Below are 15,163 nucleotides of genomic sequence, written 5' to 3'. Positions count from 1 at the left end.
TGTAAACGTTTCGTTCCTCCTGTGTCTGTACATACTTCTTTTTTGACCTCCTTTACCTGGAGCTCAGCAGGGAGGGCATGCACGGGTATCCTGTATTTTCTTGGTTCTGCTGCCAGAGGTCGATGCTGTAAGCACGCCCGCGCCCGCTGTGTTAGGTCTGAAGCGCTTCAGGGTGTTTTCAGGGGATGGTGGGTTTCGGTAGCGCAGGACACGGCAGCTCCTCCGCCTGGTTTTCCCTCCCTCTCCGCCTCTCTGGGGACACGTCCAGCCAGATGCCATCAAAAGGCAACAGGGGAATGATCTCAGAATTACCGGCGTCAAACGCTCCAAAATCACAAAGGCAGATCCTGTAAAAACTGGGCGAGTTTAGAAATTGAGATTCCTGATAAATAATAAAAGCCGGCCCTTGAGTGTGGTTGGACGTTTGATTTTGCTCTTGAAGCACCAGGCGGTTGAGACACCGTCCTGAGAAATTTTACAGATATATAATCTGACCCTAGCAACTAATTTTAATTAGTGATTTAAGTGGAAACAGTCTGCGTTAGGCTCTAAATTTTCTCCAAGCCTGCTCTGGGTTTTTGTAGAACTGGGTCCTTGTCTTCGGGCTAGCTTGCGTGGCTTGGGTTACCTTCTTGCATTCCAGCATAGTGCAAAAATCTGGGGGTTGTGGTCAGCTTGGGAAGCCTGGGAGGGGAATCTCTGCAGGCAGAGAAAACAGAAGTGCTTTTCTTGAGAGATTGCCCTGTCAGGCGTATTTTCATGAACTTACATGAGGAATTTAAGACAAGAACTGAAATAAAACAGACTTGTGCTGGTACATGGGCCAGCTCCAAGGGGAGTATGTTATCCAGTACCCCACTCTGCAGTCTGATGTCTGAATATAATACAATATATTATGTTCTTTTTGTAGCAGCTTGACCACAATTTATTAAGTCATATTAGCAAATTTAAGGTCTCTTCTTTTTTATTTTAGATACCTACAGTATGGTTATATAGTGGAAATACTCTGAGTATAAAGGGGGGCTTGTGTCCATAAGATCCAGCGCACACTTGCAGATGATTTATATTTCACCCTCCCCTTTCCCTAGTAAGCTGTTTCATGACCTTGGACTGCCACAGTTTTCAAGTGAATTTATCTGGATTGTGAATTGGCAGTTTTAGCTCGGTTCAGAATTTCTGCTCAGTTTCGGCTGGATCCCAGTAGGGAAAACTGCAGCTCCATGTAAAATACGCACAGTTGAGGAGAAATACTGCTGCTCTGGGAAACGGGGAGGATAATCCCCTTGGAACTGTATCGCTTTGTGGTGAAGCTTGGTAGCAGGCAGGGTCTACAGCTCCTATTTCTCAGCTCTTACAGCTGGTTTTGTGCACTTTCTGCAGACCTGCTTACTGTCATACTCTTTCAGCATCCTTGCGAGTTCAAGCCTTACCGTGGTTAGGGAGAGAAGCCCTTACGTGAGGAACGACTCGGCCGTGACCCAAGGAGATGCTTTCCGTGTGATGCGTTTTGTGTTTCCTGATGCTTTCCATCGTGATACCGAGCCTGGAGGGAAAAGCTGCTGACAGCAGGGCGGTGGAGAGGGCTTTCCTCGAGCTTTTGTTGGGCTCTGCCGGCTTCTCCCCATTTTCTCCCTGGTTTTTGCAGGACGTACGTCCCGGGGTGAGGCTGTGGATTCCCCGGACACGGGGTCCGTGTGCAGCACAAGCCCTGGGCAACGTCTCCGTCGGAGACCTGAGCCGTGTCTGCAGTTCCCGCGGAGCCCCAGGGGGATTTCTGCACAAAGCTCAGCAAACTTTCCAATAAGCGAGAAAGTGGGTAGATTAAGGGAGATTTCTAGCTGGGATCAGCTGCCTCAGCTCCGGCAGCGAAGCGAAACTCTGCCGCTTAGCGTACAAAACATCTCCCTGCCTGTTTACTGCCTGGAGCACCCGTGACATCAGCCGGAGTAGTAAAGCAGAAATGGTTTACTACCTGGTTTCTGGTTCTGACATTCCCATGGCAACGTCTTCCCCAATTTAGTCACAGTTTAGTGCCGTACAAGTAGGATTTGTTCAAAAAGGAATGAAGGTTGCAGTATGAAAAAGACACTTCCCCGTGTGTTCCTGATGGCCAGTAAATAAGGATTGAAGCACCAGGTGAATACGAGCTCTTTATTGGGTTTGGCAGGGCCCGTGCTTCCCAAGGTTAGACTGCTTAATGGCGCACGAAATATAAAATAAAGGAAATTAGAAGAATAACTTACAACAGCTGTGATCAGCTACATTTTAAACGTTATGCGGCAGCAGAGGAACCGGGCTGCAGCTACAAACGTGATGACAAAACTGGGTGTGATTGTAAGATACGAGAGATGATAAAACCAGCGTGAAGCAGGAGAGGGCTCGGGAGCGACCTTCCTGCGTGTGAGCAGAAGTTTGCACCTTGTTTCCAGCTGTATTGCCCCAACTTGCTCCATCACTGTCTGTTCTCCCCAGGAACATATTGTCCTTCTGCCGAGACCCCTGTTTTATGTCCCCCAGGAGCCATTTGAGAAGTGGGAGCAGAAGGAGGTTGGGGTAATACAGCACAGGCTGGTGCAGAGTCGTAAAAAGCCTCGTTGAGCGTCTCTCTGTTGATTTTTCTCTCTTAGTTTCCCAAGATAATGAGAGCCAGCGGTAATTTTGGACTCTGTTGGCGAGCTGCTGACAGATCTGACAGAAGCATGGGGGATTCGAAGAAGCGCGGAGGTCTGGAGAATTTGATGGCGAGGGGGACGGGGAGGTGAGAAGGCGAATGGGATAGAGCAGGAGGACGGAGGCGAAGCCCATCCAGGAGAGGGGAGGAAGGGGAGAGAGGGCTGACTGCCTGCGGGGAGCAAAGTTTCCCATCTCTCTGCTCCAATTTCTTTTTTTTTTTTTTTTTTTTTTTTTTTTTTTGCAAAGGGAAACCCCAGAGCATCTTGCTCCTACCACCCTCCTTTCATCCCAGCTCGACAGAGGAGCGGCACCTCCCTGTTGCTGGGATCTGAAAGGGCCTGGGAACGGTTCAGTCTGTAAAACTGAGCTCTTCAAAGTTAGAGAAACCCTGGCTTAGGGTGTGGGTGTAGCAAAAAGGCTCGCGCTGGGGTGATTAAAGGGACCAGGGCAGCCCTGGGACTTGCACCCGCTGTACCCGGGTTGCCCGACGGACGAGCTCAGAGGCGTGAGAGCAGGAGATGAGCGCAGGGCTGCCGGGGAGCAGCGCGGGGAAAGCTGCCCTTCGTCATCAGCGCCTTCGGGCCGGGCTGGGGGATCTGTCTCCAGGAGGGGAGTCGGGGCAAGAAGCTGGGCTTGAACCCCCAGGGATGCTCCCGGAGCAGCTGGCAGGTTGTGGGGGGCGCGTGAGCCCCGTGGCCCTCGTGCAGCACAAGCAGCTGCGGATGATTTTTCTTTTTTTTTTTTTTGTGGGGGTTATTTCTCCCCTTCGGCCATCAGCTGCACAGCCCCTGCGGGGATGTCCACTCCTGCAAGGGCGAAGCAAGACCAGGGAGGTGCCAGGCGCTTCAGGAGGGGCAGCCTGACTCCTCTCTCTGCAAATGCATCAGTTTTGCCATCGTGTGTGTTGGTGCTTGCTAATTCAGGGCTATAAAAGTAACAGAGGCGCTCACACGGGGCTCAAACCGCCGCAGCTTTTGACTTGCCGTGGGAGGAAAGGTCAAGAAGGAAGGAGTCACCCTGCACTGGTACTAATATCACCTCTAGCACCTTCGCGGTGGGGTTCAGTAGCGTGGCAGGCACGACTAGAACTCAGCAGCTTGGTTTTCGGTACGTGGAAATGGGGGGTTGCGTGTGCTGCAGCACCCACACGCTCCTCAGATGCGTCTCTGGGGGGTCCCAGCCGTGGCCAGCAGTGAGGGATGCCCCGCCGAGCCGGGCGAGAGCAGCCGCCCCTTTGCTCGGCGGCACGGGGCTGCAAAGTGGCGAAAGGATGGCAGGAACAGTAAAAAAAAAAAAAAAAGCAGATTTTTTTGAAGGCTACAGGAGGGTTCCTAGGGGCTGCTGCCCATCCCTCCCTGCAGGTTCTCGCAGCATGAGCACGGCCGGGGATGACGAGTGGCTGCGGTGGGTGACGAAGCAGTTCGGGAGCATCGCGGGGGAGGATAAAGAAATCAGCTTGGAAGAATTCAAAACGGCTCTCCAAGTGAAGGAGGTGAGCAGGCCCGCGGCGGGGCCGGGGCGCGGGGTCCCCTCCTCCCGGCAGCCCGAGCTGCGGTCTCTTCGTGCACGTAGAGAAAACGAAACTTAAAAATAGAATTGCACGATGTTGCGGGAGAGAAACCTAGCGATGCTCTGCAGCAAGCGGGAGCAGAAAACACGGGTTAACCAACCTCAGTGCAAAATCTATTGGATATCCACAGTTTTTCTGGGTATTCCCAGTGGATATTCCCTGCCTGCTGCCCTGGCCCGTGTCCCCAGGGCTCCCTCCCTCTTTGGCTGCTGTGCCAAAACACCCCTGCAAAAAAAATCGGCCTTTATTCCTTTTATTTCTGGGCTGCCCCCCGTGACTTTCAGCTCTGACGGGGCGATTCGCGTTGTCGGCGGCGAGAGCTTTGCTCGTAGTGTCGGGGTTCGGCCGGTGGAGAGAGCATCCCACTGCTCCGTGAGAGCATTTGTCCTCCTCCCCGCAGTCCTTCTTCGCCGAGAGGTTCTTCGCGCTCTTCGACGCGGACGGGAGCGGGACCATTAGTTTGGAGGAGCTGCTGAAAGCCCTGAGCCTGCTCGTTCGCGGGAACGAGATGGACAAGCTGAGATTCCTCTTCCAGGTTTACGACGTAGATGGTAAGATGACGGGAAACAGAGATAATTTGTTTTTTTGTTTTTTTTTTTTTTTTCTTTTTGAACCGAGTTCTGATTTGCAAGGCAGCACAGCTCTCCTCTGAGCACCCAAGCGTGGGCATCGCCGTTCGGCTTCGGTGCTGGGTGTCACGGCCCCTCATAGGTTAAGCACAGCTCGGGGACGGGGTAGGTGGGTCTTCACTGCTGGGTCTTCATTAAAGGTAAGCGTCTATCGAGCGCAGCACCGCTGCCTTCGTCCCGTGACAAAAGCAACAAAAATCCACCTGAAAACCAGCAGCTAAACCGGCCACGCGTCAGGATTTCCCACGAAGCGCTTTCGTCCTCCGTTGTGGAGAGGAGCAGTCTCCACCCCACTCGAATATCCACTCACAATCCTGTTGATAGCTGCGAATCCCAGTGAGCTCTCCTCTTCATCCTTTGGCTGGGAAAGCTGGAAATAAAAAAATTAAAAAAAAAAAAAAATAAAAAAAAAAAAAGCAAAGCTCTTCTTGGGCTGCTTTTCCTGCTCTGACCTGCTTGGGCATAAAAAGCTGGCTGAAGAACTGAGAGCTGAGCCTCTTGCCTGGCTGGTTTGCTCTCATGCCGGGCTGCCGGATCAGCGTGTCTCTAGCTCTGCCAGCCAAGCGACAAGGTGGCGGCTGCAGGTAAATTGCTGATTAGGTCACTTTTTTTTTTTAAAAAAAAAAAAAAAAAAAAGATACACCAGTTTTCTGATTTATGAGCAATGGCACGGTCCTGCTCTGGCCGGGCACGGTTTCCTCCCGGAGAGCCTGCGTGTGGGGAAGGGAGGCAACGCCTGGATGAAAGGTGCGAGATGAAGGTAAAACCACGGGGGTGGTCGGGGTGCTACGGCACCTTGGGGTGCCTGCCCTGCCCCCGGCGCCGCTCCCGCTCGCAGGCAGCGGCTCCATCGACCCGGCCGAGCTGCGCGTGGTGCTGGGCTGGTGCCTGCGGGAGAGCGCGATAGCCCTGCCCGAGGAGCGGCTGGCAGACCTCGCCGCCGCGCTCTTCGAGGCTGCCGACAAGGACCGCAGCGGCTCCATCACTTTCGAGGAGCTGAAGGAGGAGCTGGAGGCTTTCCCAGAGGTCATGGAGAACCTGACCATCAGGTAGCTGCGTCGGGGGGCGGGGGGGGTCCCTCCGGCAGCCCCACGGGGCTGTGGGTTCCCTTGCCGGCGCCTTTTTCCACCTACGTGGAGGAAAAACCATGGGATTTATGCTCTTATTAAAGCTCTTAGGGGGTGCCCAGGCCGTGAGGTGCTTGGCCAGCACTGGGAGCAACTCAGGTGCCTTATGGTGGCAAGCTGGGTGCTGGTCTTAGATACAGGGATGGGTGCTGGGATGGTGCCATGCTGGGTGTGGGGCTCAGATGCTGGGATGGGTGCAGGGATGGGTGCTGGGATGATGCCAAACTGGGTGCAGGGATGGGTGCTGAGGTGGTGCTGGGATGGGTGCTGGGATGATGCCACACTGAGTGCAGGGATGGGTGCTGGGGTGGTACTGGGATGGGTGCAGGGCTCAGGTGCAGGGATTGGTGCAGAGATGATGCTGGGATGATGCAGGGCTCAGACACAGCGATGGGTGCAGGGATGAGTGCAGGAACGATGCTGGGATGGGTGCAGGGATGATGCTGGGATGGGTGCTGGGATGGGTGCAGGGATGATGCTGGGATGGGTGCTGGGATGATGCTGGGATGGGTGTAGGAATGAGTCTGGGATGGGCGCTGGGATGATGCTGGGATGGGTACAGGAACGATGCTGGGATGGGTGCAGGGATAATTCTGGGATGGGTGCAGCAATGGGTGCAGGGATGATGCTGAGATGGGTGCAGGGATGATGCTGGGGTGGGTGCAGGGATGATGCTGGGGTGGGTGCAGGGATGATGCTGGGGTGGGTGCAGGGATGATGCTGGGATGGGTGCAGGGATGGTGCAGGGATGATGCTGGGGTGGGTGCAGGGATAATGCTGGGATGGGTGCAGCAATGGGTGCAGGGATGATGCTGAGGTGGGTGCAGGGATGATGCTGGGATGGGTGCAGCAATGGGTGCAGGGATGATGCTGGGGTGGGTGCAGGGAGGATGCTGGGGTGGGTGCTGGGATGGGTGCAGGGATAATGCTGGGATGGGTGCAGCAATGGGTGCAGGGATGATGCTGGGGTGGGTGCTGGGATGGGTGCTGGGATGGTGCAGGGCTGATGCTGGGGTGGGTGCTGGGATGGGTGCTGGGGTGGGTGCAGGGATGATGCTGGGATGGGTGCAGGGATGGTGCAGGGATGGTGCTGGGGTGGGTGCAGGGATGATGCTGGGGTGGGTGCAGGGATGATGCTGGGGTGGGTGCAGGGATGATGCTGGGGTGGGTGCAGGGATGATGCTGGGATGGGTGCAGGGATGGTGCAGGGATGATGCTGGGGTGGGTGCAGGGATAATGCTGGGATGGGTGCAGCAATGGGTGCAGGGATGATGCTGAGGTGGGTGCAGGGATGATGCTGGGATGGGTGCAGCAATGGGTGCAGGGATGATGCTGGGGTGGGTGCAGGGAGGATGCTGGGGTGGGTGCTGGGATGGGTGCAGGGATAATGCTGGGATGGGTGCAGCAATGGGTGCAGGGATGATGCTGGGGTGGGTGCTGGGATGGGTGCTGGGATGGTGCAGGGCTGATGCTGGGGTGGGTGCTGGGATGGGTGCTGGGGTGGGTGCAGGGATGATGCTGGGATGGGTGCAGGGATGGTGCAGGGATGGTGCTGGGGTGGGTGCAGGGATGATGCTGGGGTGGGTGCAGGGATGATGCTGGGGTGGGTGCAGGGATGATGCTGGGGTGGGTGCAGGGATGATGCTGGGATGGGTGCAGGGATGGTGCAGGGATGATGCTGGGGTGGGTGCAGAGCTCAGATGCAGCAATGGGTGCAGGGCTGATGCGGGGCTCAGACACAGCAGCGGGTGCCAGCCCAGCTGCAGGGCTGCCCCAGCTCCCCGCTGCCTCCGGGCGAGGAGCCACCCGCCGCCTTTGCTCCCAGCGCAGCCAGCTGGCTGAAGCCCCCGGCACCCGCCGAGAGGAGCCGCCGGCCGCCAGCCCTGCCCCGGGCGTACTGGCACAACCACCGCAGCGAGCTCGCCTTCCTGGGGGGCTACACCACCCTCAACATCCTGCTCTTCGCCCTGGGAGCCCTGCGGCACGCCGGCCTCGGCGGCTGGGTGGTCGTGGCCAGGGGCTGCGGGCAGTGCCTGAACTTCAACTGCACCTTCCTGGCAGTGAGTGCCGGGCCCCGGGGCGATGCCGAGCTCGGGGTGGTGGTGGTGGGGGGGTGATGGCTACTTTTGGGTATTTACAATCACGTTGACGCTGGGACCTCCGCCGAGGGCAGTAGTTGGAGCCTGTGGGTTCTTGCAGTTGTGGGATGAGGTTGTCTCCTGTAAATAATTATATATAAATAAGGGCTTAGGGAGGTTGTGAGCTCTCTGCGTCACGGGCACGCGTGGCACCCCGCAGCTGGGTCCTTGCTTTCTGCCTCTGGGTGCTCTCCAGGCTGACACCCTGTATCAGCGGGGAGCTGGCGCCGGGACCCCCAGGGGACCAGCCCCCCCCCCCCCCAATATCTCCAACCGCCTCTCCCTCTCCCCGAGGTGCTGATGCTGCGGAGGTGCCTGACCTGGCTGCGCGCTACCCCCGTCGCCAAGGTTTTGCCGCTGGACCAGCACGTTGTTTTCCACCAGGTTGTGGGGTACGTGGTGCTGGCGCTGGCAGCCGTTCACACGGGCGCCCACGTCGCCAACTTCAGTAAGTAGCAGCTCCCGGGTTGGGGGAGGCCCTTGGGCTGCCACCAGTTTATCTTGGGCAACACCCGCTCTAAGGCACCCCGGCAGCCCTGCGGTGGGTTCCCCCCCCTCTCCCAGTCCCTCTGCTAAAGTGGAAAATGCCCCTCGGTGCCCGGGGGGGCATCACCCAGGGTCGTCTTGGGTGAAAGTGCAGCGCTGATGAAAAGCTGCAGGGGCTGGGACTGAGCCCCAAAGGGGGATGCTCATGTCCAGGGGGGATGCAGATGCCTCAAGGAGGGGACGTCCATGTCTCGGGGGGGGGGGATGCAGATGTCCCAGGGAAGGGATGCTTATATCCAGGGGGGGATGCAGATGTTTTGGGCGTGGGATTCCCACGTCCCGAGAGGGATGGACACCTCCTGGGGGTGGGATGCTCACGGCTCGGAGGGATGCAGATGCCCCAGGAGGGACTGTCCATGTCCCAGGGGGGATGCAGATGTTTTGGAGGTGGGATTCCCACGTCCCGAGGGGGATGCACATGCTCCATGGAGGGGGATGCAAGTCCCGGAGAGGGGGGGGGGTGCACATGCCCAGGGGCGCTGCGAGGCGGCAGGCAGGGAGGGTGCGTGCGGTGCCGCGCAGTCTGTGTGCTGTCTGTTATCCCCCTCTAGCGGCTTCCCAGCCGGGCAGCAAAAACCTCCCACCCCTCCCCACGCAGCTCCCGAGTGGGTTCTGCCACCCCGAGGGCCCCCTCACCCCACGGCAGGGTCGCCGAGGGTGTAACCCCCCCTTCCCCGCATCGGGAGAGCGCGCCTGCTTGCCCTACCCACCCTCACGGAAGGTGCTCCCCCTCTTCACCACGATGCCGAGCCTGAGAACTGGCTCCGGAGAGGAGAAATGTTGCGTTTTTCAAAATGTCCGAGCAAAGTGCTTCTTAGGGTTTTTTTATAAATAATAAAAAAAAAAAAAAAAAAAAAAAAAAAAAGGAAATTAAACAGGCAACAGTCGGGTGAGCGCTGCAGAAACGGGGGGTGCGTGGCGCCCTGTTCTGATGGTGTGTGTGCCCAGGCAGGCTGGCAGGGCGGGACGGGCACCCTGCCCTCGCCCAGTACCTCCTGTCAGCACAGCCCGGCGTGGGGGGCCTGGGGGGCACGGCCTCGCCGACGGGGCTGGCACTCCAGGGGCTGCTGGCCACCATGCTCGCCTTCTCCAGCCCTTGCGTCCGGCGCGGCGGCCACTTCGAGGTGGGTCCCTGAGAGCTGGAGAAACCCCAACGGTGAGGTGGGGGGGGGGGGGAGCGGCGGGTGGGTGCTCATCTGGGTGCTGCAAACTCACAAGCCGGGGCGATGCCCCCCCGATCCCTCCCTTAGCTAACCCCACGCGCTCCTCAGGCTTGCAAATTTGGGGCGTTCCATGTTTTTCTTCCTCATTTGGCCTGCCTTTTCCCCCCTGCCCTGGGATGCCCCAGCACAGCCTCTCCACGAAGCACCGTTTGGCTCCACCACTTTTGATTCACGCTCAGCACCCCCCCCCCCCCCCCCCCCCGGCCCCATTCCCTGCCTGCAGGTTTTCTACTGGACCCACCTCTCCTACATCTCCGTCTGGACCCTCCTCCTCCTCCACGCCCCCCACTTCTGGAAGTGGTTTGTGGTCCCCGGCTGCCTCTTCGCGCTGGAGAAGGTGCTCGGCTTGGCGTGGCGCCGTGGCGGGGGGCTGCGCATCGTGGAGGCCAACCTGCTCCCCTCCAAGGTCTGCACCCATGGGGGGGGGGGGGGGGTCTCCGTGCCCCTTCCCACCCCCCTCCAGATGCTATTCTCTTCCGAGAGCCAGGGGGAAGGTGTTACAGTGCTCAGAAATACCTTTATTTATTCACAAAGCTTTTTGCAGTTTGGGGAAAAGCACTTTCCACGCTGGTTACTTGACGCAGGGGGGAAAAGGAGGGACAGTGGGACCATTTTTTTTTTTTGGGGGGGGGGGGGGGGTGATGGCCCCGATGTGTTTGCACGGTGAGCTGGAGGGGGGACGCTCCCCCAGCCACACGCGGGAGGGACGGGGGCAATGAACATCTTACGTGGAAAAGGTGCAGGTTTGGGTCGCTTCAGGCTGCGTCGGCGCATGTTTGCAGCAAGAGGTGAATGCAATGCTTGAATTTTCAAGCCGTTATTTTTCTCATTTAAAATTTTTGCCTATGTTTTAAGTAAAAAAAAAAACTCGTAGAACAACCGGAGACAAAATGAAACCTGCTTTGACTCTTAGTTTCTTTGAAAAAAATGCTGTTCGAGGCCAGCCCTGACAGATTTTTGTTTGATAACGAAGTTGGGCAGTGACGAGGGGAATAAATCCCTTTCTCAGGTCGAAGCTCTAAGCACATCTCACGCTGGCTGCTGTTTAAGAGCAGAGGCACAAACCCGGGTGCTTGCAGGCTGCAGGGAAACCACCCCAGCAGAGCCCGAGCGGCGGGACGTGCCCGCTGGATGCTCCCAGCTTCTCCAGTCTCCTTTTCCTCCAGGTGACTCACCTCGTGATTGAGAGACCACAGTTTTTCCACTACAAGCCCGGAGACTACGTCTACCTGAACATCCCGGCCATCGCCACCTACGAGTGGCACCCCTTCACCCTCAGCAGCGCTCCCGAGCAGCAAGGTGATGGCCAAACCTTTGCTCGTTTTGCGTCGCTGGGATGTTTTGTGTCGCTGGGGCGATGTTTTGCGTCGCGCAAGCTCCTCCGAGGGTCACGCAAAGGGGTGTCCGTGCCCACGGAGGAGGGCGGTGTGTGCTCACGCACGCCTCGACTCACCCGCCTCCATCGCCGCCTGTACAGAAATGCCGTTTAAAATCAGGTATTCAGGTTATTTCGAGCAAGGCGCGAGGACCAAATGCCACCCGAATGCCCTGCACAGCTCCTCAGATGCCCAAGAGTTGGGATTTGGGTTTCACCCAGCTCTTAGAGCAAACCGTGGGTCATGCGTGGGGCTGACACGAAGGATGCCGGTGGGGATTGCTGCCGGGTGCCCGGGGCCGGAGCTGTGGGGTACACAGCCCGCGGTGCTGGGGCTGCGGAGCGGCTCCTGACGTCGGATGCTCGCCCAGTTCTCCCCGTTTTTCCCCGCAGAGACCCTCTGGCTGCACATCAGGTCGCTGGGCCAGTGGACCACCAAGCTGTACGAACACTTCCAGCAGCTGGAATCGCCCAGCCTGGAGCCGAAGCCGCTCAGCAGGAGCCGGAGGGAGGAGAGATGCCGGCGCTGGGCGCAGGTTGGTGCGGACGGAGCTCAGCTTTCGGCTACCGCAAGGGGTTCAACCTTCAACTGCTGCTGGTCGGCAGCTGTTTGCGAGGCAACAGCTTTGCCAAGCTGAGGACCAACCCCCCCAGTTTTTCAGCTTTTTTTTTTTTTTGAGCTGGTTTTTCAGGGGTTTCAGCTGCCCGTGCAGCAGCAGGTTGGGTGCTGGGGTGTTTCTCGGGGCGCACGTCCCCTCCAAAGTGCTGGTGCAGCCGCGGAGGATTTTGTGTGCGTCCCCTCCTCGACCGAGGCTGTGTGACCCACGAGGATCGTGGCCAGTGATGCCTCAGCCTTGGCTTTCCAGGGAGGGGTCTGCAGCAGAGCCAGCTCAGAGGGGGGGTCCGTGGCCACCGGCGGGGACGGAGCCGTTCAGCTGACATCCTACAAAGCCACCAGTGCTGCTGCCCCAGGAGAGCGGGACCCACCGGCGTGGGGGGTGAGCACCATCTCCCACCCCCACCTGGCACAGACGAGACCCCCCCCGCGCTCCCCGGGGGGCAGCGGCAGAGCCCCCACTGCCTGCGGGGTGGGGAGGGGGTCTCTGATTCTCTGATCTCACCAGCACAGCAGCAGCCAGAGGATCAACCCGGATCCAAATTCCATCCCAAATGGGCCACAGCTCGTAAAAAAGCTCTTTTTTTTTAAAAAAAAATCTTGGCTATAAATCATAGCAATGGCAGGATGCTGAGAGCCACCGTTAGTGGCTTTTATCCCCCAACATGAAAAGGTTTCAGGATATTGATTCTGTCTGGCCTGGAGGAGCAGCCCTTGCAGATAACGAATTTGCATGCACCGGTTTTAATGAGTTTCTCTCCCTGTCGCCCTCGCGCTCTTTGCCCCCCGGTGAGCGGAGGTTCCCCAATCCTGCTCCCACCACTTGGGCCACCGGGGTCCTTGGAAACCTCTTATTCACCCCCCCCAACTCGTGTGGGGGATTTGGATAATTGCTGTTTTAATCAATAGTCCAAACAGTTACGATGCAGATAACGTTACCAGGCGCCCCGCTCCTGGTGTTGGACGGTGGTGGGATGTCCCACCAGAAGCGTGGGCGCTGCGCTGGGCTCGGCTCGAGCAGCGCGTGTGCAGCCCGGATAAACCTAACGGGGAAAAAAAAAAACCACCCCAAAACCAAACCCGGGGAACAATCAGGTTTCGCCTTAGCTGTCACGGAGCGGGTTAGGGGTGGGGAGGAGGTGGTCAGTGCTCTCTTCACCTCGCAGGTCTCCAGTGGGCTGGGTGAGACCCATCGGCTCTGCAGCATCAAGGTGAGGGATGTCTTGGTCCTCCTCCAGCTCCGCGTGTGCCCGGGGCACGGACAGTCCTGTCTGGGGCTGATGCAAACCCTGCACTGCCGGAGGGCTCCACGCTCCTGCCCACCCCGTCCTCCTCTTCCTTTGCTCCCACAAAAGGCCCCAAACTCGGGCTCCTCGGCGTTGTTTGAGCACCCGTGGGCTGTTGGCTCTCTCTCCCCGAGCGTCTCGTCTCTCCTTAGTGCTACATCGACGGCCCCTACGGGACCCCGACGAGGAGGATCTTCACCTCGGAGCACGCCGTGCTCATCGGCGCGGGCATCGGCATCACCCCCTTCGCCTCTATTTTGCAGAGCATCATGCACAGGTTGGTGGTGCTGGAGCAGCTCGGGCTGCAGCCGTGCCGGCGCAGCCCTGCGATCCCCGATCCGAGCCCTGACGTGGGTTTGGGTGAGGGGGGGGGGGGGGAGGCACAAGACGTGACGTACGCCACGGTAGATCCGTCCTCGGACCCCTCACTGTCGGCCCGTCCTCGCTTCCAACCTTGGGACTCGTAACATACGGCCGCAAGACCCGCGGCGGCGTCCTCCCTCGGTGCCGGGCTTCCCCTCGGGGATTTCGGCTGCAGGAAACCCCGCTGGCCCCAAGGGCTTGGAGCAGAGCTGGTGGGGAACGGGAGCTCGGGGTCTCCCCGTAAAGGTCTGCTGGGGTTTGAGGGGTGCGTCTGCCCCGGCAGGTACCGCCGGCGAAAGCAGAGCTGCCCCAGTTGCCACCACTCGTGGTGCGAGGACCTGCGGGACGAGGAGATGACGCTCAGGAAGGTAGGAGCAGGCGGAGGGGGCTGCGGGAGCGAGGTTTGCCCTGGCGATGGGGGCAGGAGGGCTCCCCGGGGGTGGAGGGCCCACCAGGACCCTTCCCGGGCTGGGGAGGTGGGCGGCTGGATTTCCCCCCCCCCCTGCTCCGTGCTGCCTGCCAGCTCCGAAGCGGAGGATGCCGCGTCCTTCCAGGTTGACTTCATCTGGATAAACCGGGACCAGAAGCACTTTGAGTGGTTCGTCAGCCTGCTAACCAAGCTGGAAATGGAGCAGGCGGAGCAGGAGCCGGGAGGTGAGGAGCCTGGGGGGATGCCCAGCCCCGCTTTGGCATCGGATGGGGGCTGGGGGATCTGCAGCCGGGCTCCTTTTGAACGCCCCAGGGCGGTTTTTGGAGATGCACATGTACATGACGTCGGCCCTCAGCAAGAACGACATGAAGGCCGTCGGGCTGCAGATGGCCCTGGACCTGCTGGCCACCAAGGAGCAGAGGGACTTGATCACGGGGTTGCGGACCAGGACCCAGCCCGGCCGCCCCGACTGGAGCAAGGTGAGGGCCAGCCCTGCCCCACCACCAAAATCCTGCTCAGGGAAAGGGAACCGCGCTCCCCAAACCCGCCCTTTGTGGGGGGGACACGGCGGGAGAGCCCCGTTTCAGAGCCGGGAAGATGAGGCACTGGGGTGTCCAGAGCCAGGGAAGCTTCTCCCTCCCGTGGAAAAGTGAGCGCTGGGGTGGGTGGGCTGAGTTGTGCTGGGAAGAGGCTGCTGGAGCATCAGTGGAGTGGGAGCTGGTTGTACCTCCTCCTCCTCCTCCTCTTCCTCCCCCGCCGGTGCCCCAGGTGTTCGGGAAGGTGGCGGAGGAGAAGAGAGGGAAGGTGCAGGTCTTCTTCTGCGGCTCGCCGGCGCTTGCCAAAGTCGTCAGGGCGCACTGCGAGCGCTTCGGCTTCCGTTTCTTCAAAGAAAACTTCTAACCGCCGGCCCTCGCCGCCCCTGCCCAGCCCTGATGCGGGGTGAGGGGCTCCCAGGGCCGGATCCTGCTGCAACCCACCCCCCCCACACCCCTCCCCGGGTTGGCTCTTGGCCGTCGCTCGGTCGGAGCTGGGGGGTGGGATGCACAGTGGGCAAGGGACAGGGAGGGGAAGGGGCTGAGCTGGGCCAAGGGGCTTTGGGGTGGGGGGGGGACGGGGTCCTGCCTCACCCTGACAGGATTTGGGGCTGGGGGGCTGGGAGCCGGGTGGGGTGGGGGAGATGGGTGGGT

The 15,163-nt window shown here is 59.1% G+C and overlaps 1 protein-coding gene across 1 annotated transcript; it reads left to right on the top strand.

Annotated features, from left to right (window-relative positions):
• The first annotated feature begins 4,045 nt into the window (after nt 1-4,045).
• NOX5 (NADPH oxidase 5) lies at nt 4,046-14,876 on the top strand. Its single transcript, XM_042804141.1, has 15 exons — nt 4,046-4,165; nt 4,644-4,794; nt 5,711-5,921; nt 7,825-8,059; nt 8,432-8,585; nt 9,632-9,807; nt 10,130-10,312; nt 11,073-11,205; nt 11,675-11,817; nt 13,064-13,108; nt 13,336-13,460; nt 13,830-13,914; nt 14,101-14,200; nt 14,289-14,455; nt 14,745-14,876. The coding sequence occupies exons 1-15, from the start codon at nt 4,046-4,048 to the stop codon at nt 14,874-14,876; spliced, it is 2,160 nt and encodes a 719-aa protein (XP_042660075.1).
• The last annotated feature ends 287 nt before the right edge of the window (nt 14,877-15,163 follow it).

Source organism: Tyto alba, unplaced genomic scaffold (assembly GCF_018691265.1).
Source record: "Tyto alba isolate M040663 unplaced genomic scaffold, T.alba_DEE_v4.0 Super-Scaffold_41, whole genome shotgun sequence".
Taxonomy (NCBI): domain Eukaryota; kingdom Metazoa; phylum Chordata; class Aves; order Strigiformes; family Tytonidae; genus Tyto; species Tyto alba.
The sequence above is the reverse complement of the archived record's forward strand: the minus strand, read 5'-3'. Positions and strand labels throughout refer to the sequence as shown.

What these genes read in the sequence shown, in the direction of transcription:
- NOX5 (XM_042804141.1), top strand. Translation starts at nt 4,046, where the DNA reads ATGAGCACGGCCGGGGATGACGAGTGGCTGCGGTGGGTGACGAAGCAG. An exon ending in CGCCCACGTCGCCAACTTCA is followed by an intron (nt 8,586 to 9,631) that starts GTAAGTAGCAGC and finishes GTGTGTGCCCAG; the next exon opens with GCAGGCTGGCAGGGCGGGAC. An exon ending in GCCGCCCCGACTGGAGCAAG is followed by an intron (nt 14,456 to 14,744) that starts GTGAGGGCCAGC and finishes CCGGTGCCCCAG; the next exon opens with GTGTTCGGGAAGGTGGCGGA.